The sequence below is a fragment of the Ranitomeya imitator genome, chromosome 3 (assembly GCF_032444005.1).
Source record: "Ranitomeya imitator isolate aRanImi1 chromosome 3, aRanImi1.pri, whole genome shotgun sequence".
NCBI lineage: Eukaryota > Metazoa > Chordata > Amphibia > Anura > Dendrobatidae > Ranitomeya > Ranitomeya imitator.
In genome coordinates this window covers 542,544,403-542,559,980 of record NC_091284.1, presented here as the reverse complement: position 1 = coordinate 542,559,980, position 15,578 = coordinate 542,544,403, and the positions used below count along the sequence as shown (strand labels likewise).

At 43.1% G+C, this 15,578-nt stretch overlaps 1 protein-coding gene across 1 annotated transcript in view; it reads right to left on the bottom strand.

The window, feature by feature from the left end:
• The window catches only part of JADE3 (jade family PHD finger 3), an 86,320-nt gene that overhangs the window by 13,945 nt on the left and 56,797 nt on the right, over nucleotides 1–15,578 (bottom strand). The window contains exons 4-10 of the mRNA XM_069757856.1: nucleotides 13,980–14,137; nucleotides 9,497–9,687; nucleotides 8,709–8,920; nucleotides 8,121–8,288; nucleotides 6,940–7,056; nucleotides 5,986–6,456; nucleotides 342–459 (exon numbers count right to left, since the gene is read on the bottom strand). Coding sequence (XP_069613957.1) covers nucleotides 342–459; nucleotides 5,986–6,456; nucleotides 6,940–7,056; nucleotides 8,121–8,288; nucleotides 8,709–8,920; nucleotides 9,497–9,687; nucleotides 13,980–14,137 — 1,435 coding nt within the window. The remainder of the gene's footprint in view (nucleotides 1–341; nucleotides 460–5,985; nucleotides 6,457–6,939; nucleotides 7,057–8,120; nucleotides 8,289–8,708; nucleotides 8,921–9,496; nucleotides 9,688–13,979; nucleotides 14,138–15,578) is intronic.

Here is a 15,578-nt window from a genome sequence, read left to right as displayed (position 1 = left end):
ATAGAAAAGAGGTTCTCTGCATAAAGTTTTCTCCCATGTTTCGTTTCGGAGAACAGTTGTGCAATTTCCTTCCCATATTTCAGTACTAGACATATCTCTGAAATTTGCAACAAGTCTCATATGATGCACAGAGTTGTCCAAAAAACCCAAAAACAATAAAATAAAGCAGACACTCAGGCTTAAATGCACTAACTTATGTAAAGAATGCATGCAGTAGATTCCCCCATTTGTATTTTTTTTTTAAATGATAAGCCAATGCGGATATAGACACAATCTATTCTAAAATCCACGCAGTTCTGAATAGTCATGTCTCTCACGGACTCCAAGGAAATGTAGGTTACCTGCTGCCATCTCTTGATTGACAAGCTGGACTTGTAGATTGAAGATTTGCTCGTGGAGTTTACTATGGGACAGTTTGAGCTTCTCTCTTCTGTTGACCATGTAGCACAAGTTTCTTACCTGTTTAATGAAAATATTGAGACATCTCACAAATGTTTTAACATTTTGCTACATTAAGGCTACTTTCACACTGGCATTTTTTGGAATACGTCGCAATACGTCGTTTAGGGGAAAAAACGCATCCTGCAAAGTTGTTTGCAGGATGCGTTTTTGCCCCATAGACTAACATTACCGATGCATTGCGACGTATTGACACACGTCGCAACCGTCGTGCGAAGGTTGCGCCGTGTTGTGGCGGACCGCCGGGAGCAAAAAATGTTAAATGAAATGTTTTTTACTGCCGACGTACTGCTTTTTCCGACCGCGCATGTGCGGTCAGAACTCCGCCCCCACCTCCCAATGAGGCAGCGGATGCGCCGGAGAAATGCATCCGCTGCACCCGTTGTGCGGCGCTAACAACGCTAGCGTCGGAATCTCGGCCCGACGCAATGCGACGGGCCAAATTCCGACGCTAGTGTGAAAGTAGCCTAACAGAGGTTTTCCCAGCATAAAGTTTGTTGATGGGACCAGTCAGAAAATATAGTATGCTGGGGAAGCACTTGACAGGAGAGAATAGAGCGTCTTTTTGGCCTCTGACTGGCCACTATAGAATGAGACCTTTGGTAAGAAACGCTAAAGGTTGATAAATGCCACTGTATGGAATTTGTAGGAGGCATCTTAAACACTAAACAAAAAAATATTCAGATTTTCTCTGCGCATGCATGTCATGAAGTGTGTGCAGGTTTTGCTTTTATTTACTTTCTCTGATGCTCCTCTTAATATTCCATTTTATTTTATTAAATCCAACATATGGTTCCAAAGATATGGGCCTTTTTATACAGTGCTGATTTTTATGGTTTTTATTAATGGAGTGGTGCTCACAGGGAAATAATGCAGAGCTGCCTAAAGACAGACCCCAGAGAATCTTGTGAGTAATGCCCTCTTGGTAAAGAACCAGAAAAATAAGTACTAAATAAAAAGGAACATATCTCTGGAAACATATGGTGAATTAAAAAGAAACAAAAAGCACATTATACTCAGGGGAGTAGAGGGATTAAAATAAGCAATAACTGGGCATTTTTGACTTTATGATAGGTCCGCTTTAAAGGGAACCTGTCATATTCTTTTTAGAATGTAAACGGTCCCCAGTGCGTTGTTAGTGATGCAACCTACATCACTAACCTGTTTTTTTTTTTTTCTTTAATTAAACGGCCGTCTAGTCATGTGCAAAAAGCACTTTATATAGTTAGATTGTACCTGCTCATTTAGTCATAGGGGTGTGCTTCATTTCATTCAGTCATGGCTGTCCAAGCCCACGCAATTTGAATGATGCTCCTGGGGTTGCCATATAGCCCGTATTGAAAAATCCTAGGCTTGCGCAGTGTACTTCGTGGAGCCGAGCTTGCACAGTGTTGATCGGTGAGCCGCGCATGCGCTGGGACGAGTGGCTCCCCACGCGTGCGCACTGAAGCGGTGTGTGGTACCTAGCTTCACTGTGTGCGGCCGGAGACAATAGTCATGGAGCATGCGTAGCTCCCAAATAGACAGTGCGTAAGAGCAGGACTTTTCAAAGCATATTTGAGTGGCGTCGGAGGAACCTCGGGGACATCATCCAAATTGCGTTGGCGGCGAAAACCATGACTGAACGGGACAGTTTACATGCTATAAATATAATGTAAGCAGAGCCAGACAGAGCTTCTACAATGGTTTCCCTTGTATGTGCTGTCTGATCTCTTTATTATTGGGATTATCATTAGAGATGAGCGAATATCTTTGGATAACCCCTTATCTGAATAGCTATAGCGCTTACTGAATAGTTGCCTTGGGATACTTGGAGCGCTCCGGCTGATCAGCTGCATGTGTTGCGCCTGTGTCAGAGTCACAACACATGCATGTAGAGCCCAACACACAGGCTTTCCATGCATGTGCTGTGACCGTCACACAGCCGTGCCGAACAGCTGATCAGCCGGAGCGCTCCAAGTATCCAGGCTCCCGAGGCAGCTCTTCGGTAAGCGCTATAGTTATTCAGATAAAAGGAGTTATCCGAAGATATTCGCTCAACCCTAATTATCATCATTACAAGCAGTTTGCAGTCACATCCATGCTTTAATGAGGAGTGTTAGTCAACCTGTGGCTCTCCAGCTGTTGCAAAACTACAATTCTAAACATGGCTGGACAGTTGCAGGCTGCCAATGCATGATTGCAGCCACAGGATGGGCTCTCATTGCATTTTCCACACCTGGAGGTTGGGGGGCATATGTTGCTCCTACAAGTGGCACAAGGGTTGCAATATCATTTCTAGGACTTCATACTAGAGCCACAACAAAATCACAAGAATTCCAGCACAAACTTTGTATCTGAGAGCACTGACATACAAGCTTTGGGACCAATGCATAAAGGTGCTGTATGTTCACATGTGAAGATTAGTAGCAGAAGTTTCTGCAACTTTCCTGCTCATGTGAAATCAATGTACATGCTGCAAAAACTCTAGATTCAGATACTGTATATGGAGTGTGCTATTCAGTCTCAGAAACTTTGCTACATATCTGCTATACAAGGAAAAACTAACAGCTAATCTGAGCTCATAAAAAAGTAGAAAGATATCATTTTTCCTACCAGAGTTTACTACTATAAAGTGATCAGTGTAGAGACTAAGACTTAAAGGGGTTTTCCCATTAACAAGTTTAATTTTAATCAATAAATCTTGTAATAATTTCCACAATTGGATGTATTAAATGAAATGTTCCTGTCCTGAGAGAATCTATAAATGTGCTCCTGCTGTGTACTGTGTAATATTGCCGTGTCTGACCGTGCAGGGACATGGGCTGATCACACCACAGCTCCTGGGCAGGGAGCAAGAGTATACAGACAGGACAGCAGGGGATTGCAGCTGATTTTTTTTTTGTGAGGCAAAACATTGCTGTAATCTCATGCTCTTATGTCTGCATACTTTATTTTCCTTCCCAAATTTTTAGGGGAATGGGGGTGCGCCTTATTATCCGAATTGTAGGTGCGGTGGAGCGTGGTCCCACAGTCGCTGCTGCCAAAAGCTTCTAGCGACTGCAGGAGTCGGGCGATGGCTGCGGGCCCAGGCTGGTATGACAAAGTGTTCGGCGATGTGGGGGCTCCAACCGACATTTTATGACAGCCTGGAACTTTCCATATCCTATGCGGTGGACTCCGGGAAGGAGGTGGAGCACAAGCAAATTAAGATCTAGGCACCGAGATCTCATTTCCTGAGATCTTCAATTGGCCAGAAAGTATGAAGGTGCAAGGCACCGGGCTGTCACAAAATTTCGGCAGAGCTCCCGCACCACTCAACACCTCGCTGTACCAGCCTTGGGCCCACAGCCATTGCCCAACTCCTGCTGCCGCCGAACACCCCATCCTACCAGCCTGGAGCCCGAAGCAAGTCCCGCCTCTGCCAGCAGGGACCTTGCCACCTGGGACCCCGCTCCACCACCGTCGTCCCCCAGGTAAGCTACCGCAAAAGCAGATTTTAACGTGCACCATTTTATTTAAACATTTTTTTTTTTACTATTTTCCTCCCCAATATTTGGGTGCATCTTATAAACCGGTGTGTCTTATAATCCGTAATTTAAACACACCCAATTGTGGAAATTATTATTATTCCAAGATCTATTGATTAAAATGAAAGCCTCTTTAAATGTAGAGACAATCAACAGAGTGCTGAGATTTGTGGTCTGTAGAATTATGAATACAGCTCTGGACAACAGAACGAGCACAAGATAAGTAACACAATGTTTTAGACTGTTCCTAAACTTGTTATGTCGATCAATTCTGTATGTAAAAAGATGTTCAAATGCGTATATCCTCCATGAAAAGAATAGGTCATCGGTAAATAACTTATGGCTTAAATCAGGTTTTTGTCTTTAAAAAATACATTTGAGGTTTTGACAATGTTTTTTTTCATAATACAATCTTTATTAAAACTAAAAAGGAGTAATCCTGTGATTTTCACACTGGCCACTGAAGATTTTTTAGACTCCTACTTCCCAATTCAGGAAATCTACACGCACATTAGCCACAATGAAGAGACTAACCCTATATTTTGTAGTGAAGAATCTAATGAACATGTACCGAAGTCATTGTGAAGAAAGGAGGTGCAGGGTCAGCTGTGACAGCACTTATTGTGATTGGTGGATGCTTTGTCATCATCTGAGTAGAGAGGCGTTTGTTACCAGTCACTGCCATCCTACCTTGGATGGGGAGCTAATGGATAATGTTTCTCCTTGTGAATAGTGACATGCCTAGCCTGGCATGCCAATGTGAGGAGGCTTATAAGCCTTGCAATAGGTTGCACTACAGTTCATGTCCTATTCCTCTCTGAAGAGGCAATATGAACCTCTGATAGAGAAACATTTTCTGACGGCATAATCCCTTTAGGCTATGTGCACACGTTGCAGATTGTATGCGTTTTTTCACCGCAAAAACACATACACAACACAGCCCATTGAGTTCAATGGGAAAAATACGCAGCATGCTCATTCTTTGTGTGGAATCACGGTGATTCTGCACACATAGGAATGCATTGATCGGCTTACTTCCCGCATGGGGCTATGCCCATCATGCGGGAAGTAAGCAGATCATGTGCGGATGGTACCCAGGTGGGGAGGAGAGGAGACTCTCCTCCAGGCCCTGGGTACCATATCCCTGTAAAAAAAAAATAAAATAAAATAAAATAAAAAATAGTTGTATACTCACCTTCCGGCGGCCCCCGAATCCAGTCCAGGCCTTGGCGATGCTCCCGGAAGCTCCCGTTCACAGTAATGCCTTGTGACAATGACTTGTGATGACGTAGCGGTCTCGCGTGATGCTACGTCATATGGGGTCATTGTCGTGAGGCATCACTGGGAACGGGAGCTGCCGGGAGCATCGCGAGGAGTGGGAAGACTGCGGGGGCCACCGGAAAATGAGAATATCACGATTTTTTTTTAAAAAAATTTATGTTATTATTTTTAACATTATACCTTTTAACTATTGATGCTGCATAGGCAGTATCAATAGTAAAAAGTTGGTCGCACTTATAAAACACCATGTTTGCCAAGTGTGACCAACCTGTCAATCATTTTTCCAAGCGATGCTACAGATCGCTTGGAAAACGCTAGCATTCTGCAAGCTAATTACGCTTGCAAAACGCTAGTGTTTAGCGGGAATACGCATGCCAATTCCGCATGCGTTATACCTGCGGCAGGGAGTTGCAGAATTTCCGCGGCAATTCTGCAACGTGTGCACATAGCCTTACAATTACCGAAAACAATGTAAAAAAGGAATATAGCCATCATGTTCAAATGGTTAACATCATTGTACTACTGGAATCCCACCCCTCTACTACACCCCTCTCACCATTATCTGAAAGTCTAGATAAACCCCATTGAACCCATTAGGTGGTTGCTGGCACCATTCATTTGGAAACTAAATTTTACTAAATAACTACTTAAAATGACAGTTTACCAAGATGTGATTTCTACAAATGTAGTTCTCTAGATTAAAAACAAAAATGATTAAATGCAGCACCCAACTTACTCTTTCAAGATCCTGCCTTAGGTGCATAAACATTCTCATTCTGGTATGAATACTGTCCTCTTTGGGTTGTATCAAGCCATTCTGTTCTTCCTCTTTAGGTGGTACAAGCGGCCTGTTAAAATTACTTTTTCGTTTCAACATCCAGAAAGAATATATCAAGTCCACTGTTAGCTTGGGCAATCCCAATTCAGCTGCCACATCATCCACATTCACCATTGTGTAAAAGTCTTCTTCCAGCTCCTTCAGTTTCTGGGCTCGGAGGCTGATCTTTTCACTCTCGCTCTGTCTGTTGTCAATGGGAGTCTTCTCAGGCTCGTCCTGTTCTGCTGAGCAGTGCTTGTTCTTACTGTGCTTTAGACAATAGGACTTAAATTTTACTTCATCCCCTTCATCTAGTACAGTCTTCATGTCCAGACTGTGCTCAAATGCACAAGTGACGTGAAAGGCTGTGATACAGCTCTTAACTGAACACTACACAAAGAAAGTATAGTCAGTGACACAGAACACCAGCAATACACTTACACAATAGTAAACTAGGCTGGAAAGCGTAGTGATATCAGAAGGATGGAGAAATAGTGACATGAAATCACAGGTAGAGGTCTACAGTAACACGGCATCTTACAGTACAGTCTGCTACAGAATTTTCCACCTGTAGTTCAAGAAGTCATGTATATAGTTCCTACAATCCTCCATGGTTAAAGGTTGTTTTTTTCTGGAGACCTATGACATCTCACCATTGTGGAGAGTCCTGCAGTCAGGAATCCCATCTATATTGTGAAAGCTGAAGCCCCATTCCAACTTTTTAACACAATGGAAACCATATATGAATTGATCTTGGACTCATTTAAACATGGCAGATTGTAATAAATAACAAAGAACCATATACATGTAAATCAAGTTAAACTATTAAAAGACAATTCTTTGATTTAAATAAAAAATAGACGTGTACTGTACCTGTATGCAGGCTCCGGTCTTCAGTTTGCAGAGACTGCAGACCAATGCCCACCGGCTCGGAGGTATATGAGAAAGCTTGGTGATGGGCTCCATCCTTTCAGGGCAAGCAATGCTCACCTGTATGTGCAATGACAGCATTGTGTTATTAAGAACAGAAACTCATGCAAGTAACAGGTAAATGTTAATGTTGCTTGTCATTAAGTAAAACATTCTAAAAGTCCTTCTAAATAAAGTGGACATGTTACTATAATATGCTTGGATAATTTAATTGATGGTTTTCATTATTGATTACATTACTCTCAATGCCATGCTATGTGGAATAGCTGACCTATGCTCTATTGTGACGTACCTTAGGTAATTGGTTCACATTGCTTAATGTGTACTTTATACCAAATATTTATTTGCTACAAAAGTCATATACAAGATCATCCACACATGCATAGGTGTGTGTCATTAGGATTATTCATAGTATTGTACCTTATTTTCTTAAAGCCGACAGTATATCATATAATATGAGGAGATACTGTATGTGGGGTTTTTTACCAGTTCAATGATTTGTCCTGATCTAGTGCTTCCTCTTTCCTCATATGGACCCATTTGGAAGCATTTTTTTCAATGTGTAAAAAAATATGAATATTTTTTATCATGGTGGATGTTTCCTCCTTTTTCGCTATAGGTTTCATATTCTAATTATGAGGTTATCAATTAACACAACATGAGGAATTGACTAATTTGTGGATACAAATGACAATGCAATAGGAAAATCATCTGTTTTTAATTCTGGATGAAAACAGGACGATTTTGTAGACGGTAATCTGAACTTGGCCTAATACAGTAGCTGGCGTCAGGCCAAATGGCAGGTCTTGAAAAAAAATGGACTCAAAATTGAGCACAGTAGCTTTCATTAACACTTTACAGAAATGACTGGTATTTTTACCTGCACCTATACTCAAGTCTACGGCATAATAAAAGGTATATCTTACGTGTTTTTACTCGTACTCAATTATGATCAAACATAAAAGTAAGGCAACAAGGGACAACTTCAGCACAGATCAATGGATTTGGATTGAAGAAAAAAAACAAAACAAAAGGGTAATATGGAAAGGCTGCAAACAAAGAACCCAGTGGCTCCCAAACTCGTGTAAGTCACAGGACACTAACATCACAAAAATCACAGGTACCTCTGGTATCCATAGTGCACAGCTGACATGAGCCCATTTTGTTCCTGTCCTTGTGGGCTTCATGGCTCCTCCTCTCTTTGGGCACAAAATACACTGTGGATGAAAACCTAACACGCAGGTGCGACACAGCCAACTGCCTTCTGGAACCTTTAGGATGCCATAACATGCCTTCCAATATGTAAAAAAAGAACAAACATGTATTTTTGTCCAAGCTTCAGGGCAGACAAATTCTCATTAGAATCACAGCACCAATCTTTGCAGTCAATATACACTTTTTTTCTCACTATACAGTTTAGAATTTTAAAAGAAAAGTACTACAACAAAGCTTACAACAACTCATTTTGAACAGCAGCTATACCCATTAGTATTTAGCCAAGACTCAAAAATAACTAACAAAATCCAAACTCTATAATCCATTGTCTTGTAGATTATCGAAACGGCTAAAATAATGGACATATACCCATCATTGGAAAAGATAAGGACATTATTTTATACCTGCCAGATCTGACGTGTGCATCAGAAGCCATAACAAGGGTTGGTTCTTGGCATAAATTATGCAATAAAACATCTTAAAAACATGAAACCCACCTGGTGAACACAGATGTTGCATCGGTCACAGAACACCATGTCATTGCCTTCCTCACTGTCAGGTGAACGACACACATCACAAATGACATCCTCATCATACTCGATACCTAGGCCTTCTTCTGTCTCTATGGCATGACTCATGTTTTCATGGCATTGTCGTTCCAGCACTTCTAATGTCTTTTCCATCGTACTTTCATCTAAAGGAGCACAACCTACAAAAAGGAAGAACACTGTTAAATTGACACCAAAATACATTGTCTATCAAGAGGGAAAGAAATTATGGTAACAATGTAACTCAGTATTGCAGCAATAGAGAATACTGAAAAATAAAAAACACATATATTGTGTTCTATTTTTTAGTATGAGGCCAACTACCTCCTGTTCTGCCCAGCGATCATTTCTGTCGGCTCACTGAAGCCATAGACCACTCCTGCCAGCGATTCTCTTGCTTCTGGTGATGACACTTCAACAAAGCAGCTTCTTTTCTTCTGCTGACGACCCGAATCACTGCCGATGTCATCCTTATTGACAATCAGCTGACAAACTGCGGGGAGGCAATTGTTGATCAGCATGACATGGGCAGTGACGACTCATTTACAGAGCAGACCGGAAGATGAAGAGCTGCTCTATTGATGTAAGGTAGATAATCACCAGGCAGAACAAGCAACTACCTGCCAGTATCAGCTCAGCCCCATATGAAAAATTAAGCAAAGTCCCAGATAACCCCTTTAGAATATATCCACTTCTAAAAATGAAGGCCCAGTAATAAACATGTAGTGTATTATTACCCATGTCTGCTAACTCAAGGTTACATTCTTCAAGCCAAAAGAGATCGACATCATCAAGGTCATAACGACACATGCTCTCCGCCAATTCCAGAATGTTGATATAACCAGGCTCTGTAGGTTCTTGGCCTGAACAATGGATGTACTTTCGTGGACGAGAATAGAGCACCTCCTTCACTTTCTCTGCGATTACCCTAAAAAAATAAAAAGTCTAGAATAAACTAGAGCAATGACCAATTTACACCATATTCCCATTGAGGGCCATACTTGTTTTGAGTGTATTGATCGTAAAAGAACATAAAAATGCTACGGAGTTTAAGGCTCATCTGGCAGACAGCCTTTACCAGACCTTCTCGATTTACCCCATACACATCCACACTTGATTTGCCAAATGTGCATTTTTTCTGTGGGGGTAAAGTAGAGTGGAGTTTGGTAATTCCAATTCCATTTGCCCCAGCCTTCTCTTCCCAGAAATCATCTGTTAAGGAGGCTCAGGTAGCTTCCATACACATTGTCCAACCGAAATTGGTGTCTTTGGCAGACTTTCCCAATTTCGCAGACTTAAAGGGAATCTGTCTGCAGGATTTCACCGTAACTATTTATATGTGCATGTAGCTCTTACAAAAATATATCAAAGGATACCTTTACATGGCCAGTTCGTTCCCATTACTGAGAAATCGGTTCTTTGATATGCAAATGAGGCATAAGTCCTGAAGCATCTGTCACTTGGCTTTCATTCCCAACCTAGCACCTCATCCTCCTACTTGACTGATTACCTCTATGCTGTGTAACTGCAGGCAAAGGAGCCGCCAGTCAAGCAGAAGGAGGTCATGTTAGGTGGAGAATAGAGGTGACGTGACAAAGGCTACAGGTCTACAACCACAATGGACAATGGTATAACAAAATGATGATTTCTCAGTAAGGCTACGTTCACATTAGCGTTGCGCCGCTGTTGCGTCGGCGACGCAGCGGCGACGCGCCCCTATGTTTAACATAGGGGACGCGTGCGTTTTTTGGGTGGCGTTTTTCGCCACGTGCGTAGTTTCCGACGCTGGCGTCGGACGCACGAAAACGCAACAAGTTGCATTTTCTGTGCGTCCGATTTTCGTCAAAAACGACGCACGCGTCGCAAAACGCGCGCGTTTTTGCGCGCGTTTGCGCGCGTTTTTCCATGCGTCGCGCGTTGCGTCGCCGACGCAGGGCGGCGCAACGCTAGTGTGAACGTAGCCTAACAGAGCACCGTACTGTCAAGCTAAAGGTAAGTGCAGCGCCCCAGAGACCTGGTCGTTGCAGTATGACACTCTGCCACTAAGGGGAGTGATGGTACGTCTGATGGCACTGAAGGAATTCTCCTCACCAGGTATCACCAGCACACATTACACTTCACACTCCGGCCACTAGGGGGAGCAAAAGGCTTTATTTATTGGGCCCCTCCTCACACTGGTAAAACTAGGGGTTGGATAGAAAGTTAGTCAGAAGCTGACTGGGTTGAATTCAGGCAACATCCCGTGGCAGGGGGTGTTACAGGGAGAAGACACAGGGGGGTCCCTGTCAGGCGTGGGAACCTGGCAGGTGCCTAGCGAACAGAACAGAACGTTACGGAACCGCGCCTGCACCTCCTTGCGGCGGTATCCTAAGAAAGAGACAAGAAAGGAAGGATATTGTGGAACAGTGTAAACGAGATCTAGCAAAAGGAGTACCAGTAGGAGTTGTGCTGTGAGACCGAGGCAACATCCTACTGAGGCGCGTAGCCAGTGGGCGGAACACCCCGGGAGTAACTGACTTCAGGCCTTACTTCAAACTCCGCAAGACAGTTAATTATAGGTTGGCTGTCTACCTTAAATTTCCTAAGAAGACATAGGGGGCAACATTGGGAGAGGGGCGTCTCTAGGGTCCCGGAAGACCTCCAAGCCTTCCCGTCATACGGGTGCGTCCTAGCCAAAACATATCCGGGGGACAAGAAACTAGTAACATCTAGAACAAAAGAGAGAGAGAGCTGTAGAGGACGAACGAACGAGAACAGCAGTTGTGAGGACTATACCGAATACTCAGCAGGGTAGGACTACAACACACAGGCGCTAGTGGTAGGCAACGATTTCCATCTGCGAGGGAAACTCTGGAAGTGCCCATCAGACCGGCCTGTCTCTGATAGCCCTGTTAAACGTGCTCTGGATTGAGGACCCTGAAGTCTTCAATAAAGAGGTAAAGAGACTGCAACCTTGTGTCCTCGTTATTGTCTGCACCTCACACCATCGCTACCTACACCACTGGGAAGCCCTGGGGACATACTTCACCTGTGGGAAGGTATACCATCCAGCTGCCATTCCATCACCCCAGTGGACTCCATAGCAGCATCGGTCACCCTGACCGAACACCACAGGTGGCGTCACGAACCCCTGACAGACTATACCACCTTTATTGGACGCCCCTTAGCAGGGTCGCGGACCGGGTCTAGCCACCGTGACAGTCTCAGAACCGAACCAGAGAGGCCCGGTACCGGTATATCGCTTTCGTTGTTTGCATGGGCTATCAATCTTGTTGACTGTTTTCTACCCTGGTTGATGGTCTTTTGGTGAGCTTCTGGACATTTTTTTTTTTTCTTAGGCTCACTATGCTGATACATCGATAGGGAGTGCAGTGTATATATACACTTCTTTGCAAACATGTGGTGATTTATACTGCCAGCCCTATTTATCTTACTATATTATGTTAAAATATTTCTTGCAGACATATTATGTGTGATTAGGGGTGTTTTGTACACACTTGTTGTATTTTTAATGTTTTTAGATGTTCTTTGCTGTGGTATTTAATAAACTATTTTGTATTTTTCTATTCCTTGTGGTTGTGCTGGCCTGTTTATAGTCCAATCTTTTTTTCTTTTCTTTGCCATATACATTATTGGACTAGGCACTGCACCCCTCTCTTTTTATCCAATACAGCTTGAGTGCACCCTTTCTTATATTTTGCACCTCAGGGTGTTCAACGATTCTGACAGCTGACACCAGACACTCCGTGCAGGAGCAGTGCCCGCACCGTTCACGACACTTTAACCCCCTAAAATGCTAAATATCGATCGCAGAACTTAGAAAGCAGGCACCCCCGCAACCATGATGTCCCCGCGACAAGGGCTGTGGAGTCAGTAAGCCAAACCTCAGACTCCTCAATGTCCCTTACTCCGACTCCACAGCGCTGGTCACTACTGAGCATGTACATAAAGTGCAGCACAGATTCATCTCACTAAAAGCAGAGATCCTTAGATCTGAAACAGAACAGACATTTATAGGAAATGTCATATCTTTCCCAAATTTTTATGAAAACATTTACAACACATCCTGCATTGTACTACTGAACCAAGTTTAATATATTTTAGGAATCAGTCCATTTAATACAGACTCCACAACCCTAACCGAGAAGTCATTGTGGGAGGCCCGAATGTTGCCATGGTGACCCGATGTAGTCATGACAACCTCCGGGTTACCAGGCTCTAGCAAGTTAGTCATGTGCAATGCATGATCTAACCGGTTATAAAACATAGCAACGCTTCTCAAAAGAAAGACATTGCTGAACAGAGGCCAGACTTGTTCCAGAACAACTCTGCTGCCTCATTATAGTGAACTAGATGGTGGCCCGATTCGAACGCATCGGGTATTCTAGAATATGTATTTATATAGCAGCCACACAGTATATAGCACAGGCCACGTAGTATATAGGAGCTATGTAGTATAAAGCAGACAAATACTACGTGGCCTGTGCTATATACTATGTGGCTGCTATATACATACAAATTGTAGAATACCCGATGCGTTAATACAGGCCACGCAATATATAACAGTGGCCACGCAGTATATAACATAGCCCACGCAGTATATAGCAGCCAAGCAGTATATAACACAGGCGACGTAGTATATAACACAGGCCACGCAGTATATAACACTGGCCACGTAATATATAGCACAGCCCACGCAGTATAGAACACAGCCCACATAGTATATAACACTGCCTATGTAGTATATAGCAGCCACGCAGTATCTAACACAGCTCACGTAGCATACAGCAGTGTGGGCACCATATCCCTGTAAAAAAAAATAATTAAAATAAAAAATAGTTATATACTCAGCCCCTGGGATCCACCGAAGCTCCGGCGACACGCGCGCGGCTGCAGCCATCTTCCGTTCCCAGGATGCATTGCGAAATTACCCAGATGACTTAGCGGTCTCGCGAGACCACTAAGTCTTCTGGGTAATTTCGCAATGCATCGCCGGGAACGGAAGATGGCAGCAGGCGCGAGCGCATCGTCGGACGACGGAGGGTGAGAATAGCAGGTTTTTTGTTTTTTTTATTATTTTTACCATTAGATCTTTTTACTATTGATGCCGCATAGGCAGCATCAATAGTAAAAAGTTGGGGACACACAGGGTTAATAGCAGCGGTTACGGCGGACATTTCATGAAACAGATTAGGTTATTGCCGATGCTTTCATTTGTACCTGAGAGAAGCCTGCGGGATGGTCTCCGGATTAGCAGGTACTTGGACCCCCTTTTCCCACTCTTGTTTCCATGTGTCTGCAAAGTGATAGTATTCATCCATACTGACATGTTGGGAATCTGGAATCTTCATGGCACTGATTAGGTCTTTCCGGAATACCTAAATGCGCAAAGATACGAGTGTAAATATGTCAAATGAAAGATCAGATGAAATGTAGCAAGTCAGCAGATCTGCAAAATAAAACGTAGCCAAAACTAATTCATCTTAGTTTTAGAGAAGATGAGAAGCTTATTTCTTAAAGTCATTACAGAACAGTTTCCCACAATAGTCGTCCTGCAATCACAATCTCTTATCCACAGGAGCAAAAGCTCATGCACAATGCTAATATTTTAAGTATTTTAGAAAGCGAACTTCATAGTTGCAATGATCAAAAATAGTGAAAAACGGAAACAACGGATCCGTTTTTTCGACAGATCCGTAGAGCGGATCTGCTGCATCCGTTTTTTCATCAATTTCTTCTGTTTTTTTTCATATCTCCAAATGGTAGGCTCCCAAACGTGATTGGCTACTGGAAAATAATGGAAACCTATATATTGAGTGTTCTAACACCCCATCTTCGAGAGCTTGGAGAGCAAGTGGCAGAAATGGAAGGAGTTCTTGCAAATATTGTGAGCATCTATGCATCTATCAGGCAGGTTGCTGGCAGACTTCTTGCTGGCACATTGAGGAATGAAGCCACATGGCAGGTTTATATAGATTTGGGGCTGTCTGGCCAATTGGCTACTAAATACAGATTTGGAGCATGCTTAGTGTAAACAAACGGAATCCGTCGCTGGATTCCGTCATTTGGCGGACAGTGACGGATCCTGCGCCCATAGGCTTCCATTCTATCAAACGACGGACGCTGCTGGATCCGTTGCTATCCAACTTTTCGACGCAGACAAAAAAAACTTTACTTTGTCCGTCCTCTACAGACGACGGATAAACAAATTATGACGGATCCAGCGCACGATGGACGAAACATGAGGCCCTCCGTCGTAATCCGTCGCTAACACAAGTCTATGAGAAAAAGACGGATCCAGCAAGCAAATTCGCTGGATCCGTTTTTTTTTTTTTTTTTTCACAAAACGACAGATTTTGACTGAAACAGAAAGACTTGAAGTATGAAAGAGGTCTTAGCAAAAAATGAAAAGCCATCTTAACTGAATTCTGAAACCAGAAACAAAGTGTCTAGAGATCTACTGAGACATAACAGCTGCTCCTGGCAAATGTCCCAGACCTGGCAAGGCATTTCCATCTAGCCTTGTCTGAAACTTGGAATGATGAAGGGTGCAGCAGTGGCAGAATACTCAGCAGGACACCAGAGTACAAGGCTTAGTAATTCAGTCATCTGCAACATACCTACATAAGATCTCACACAAGTAGAAAATCACCCATCCACAAGTATGCCGCCTAAAATTCATCTTGAAGCACTTGAGAGACATTATGGCACAACAGACCATGGTGTCGTTTTCCTCATAATTCATAATAGAACCTTGAGATTTGAGAAACTAAAATGTTACATATGTTCAGATTGGAGTGCCAAGGGAATTCCATTCAT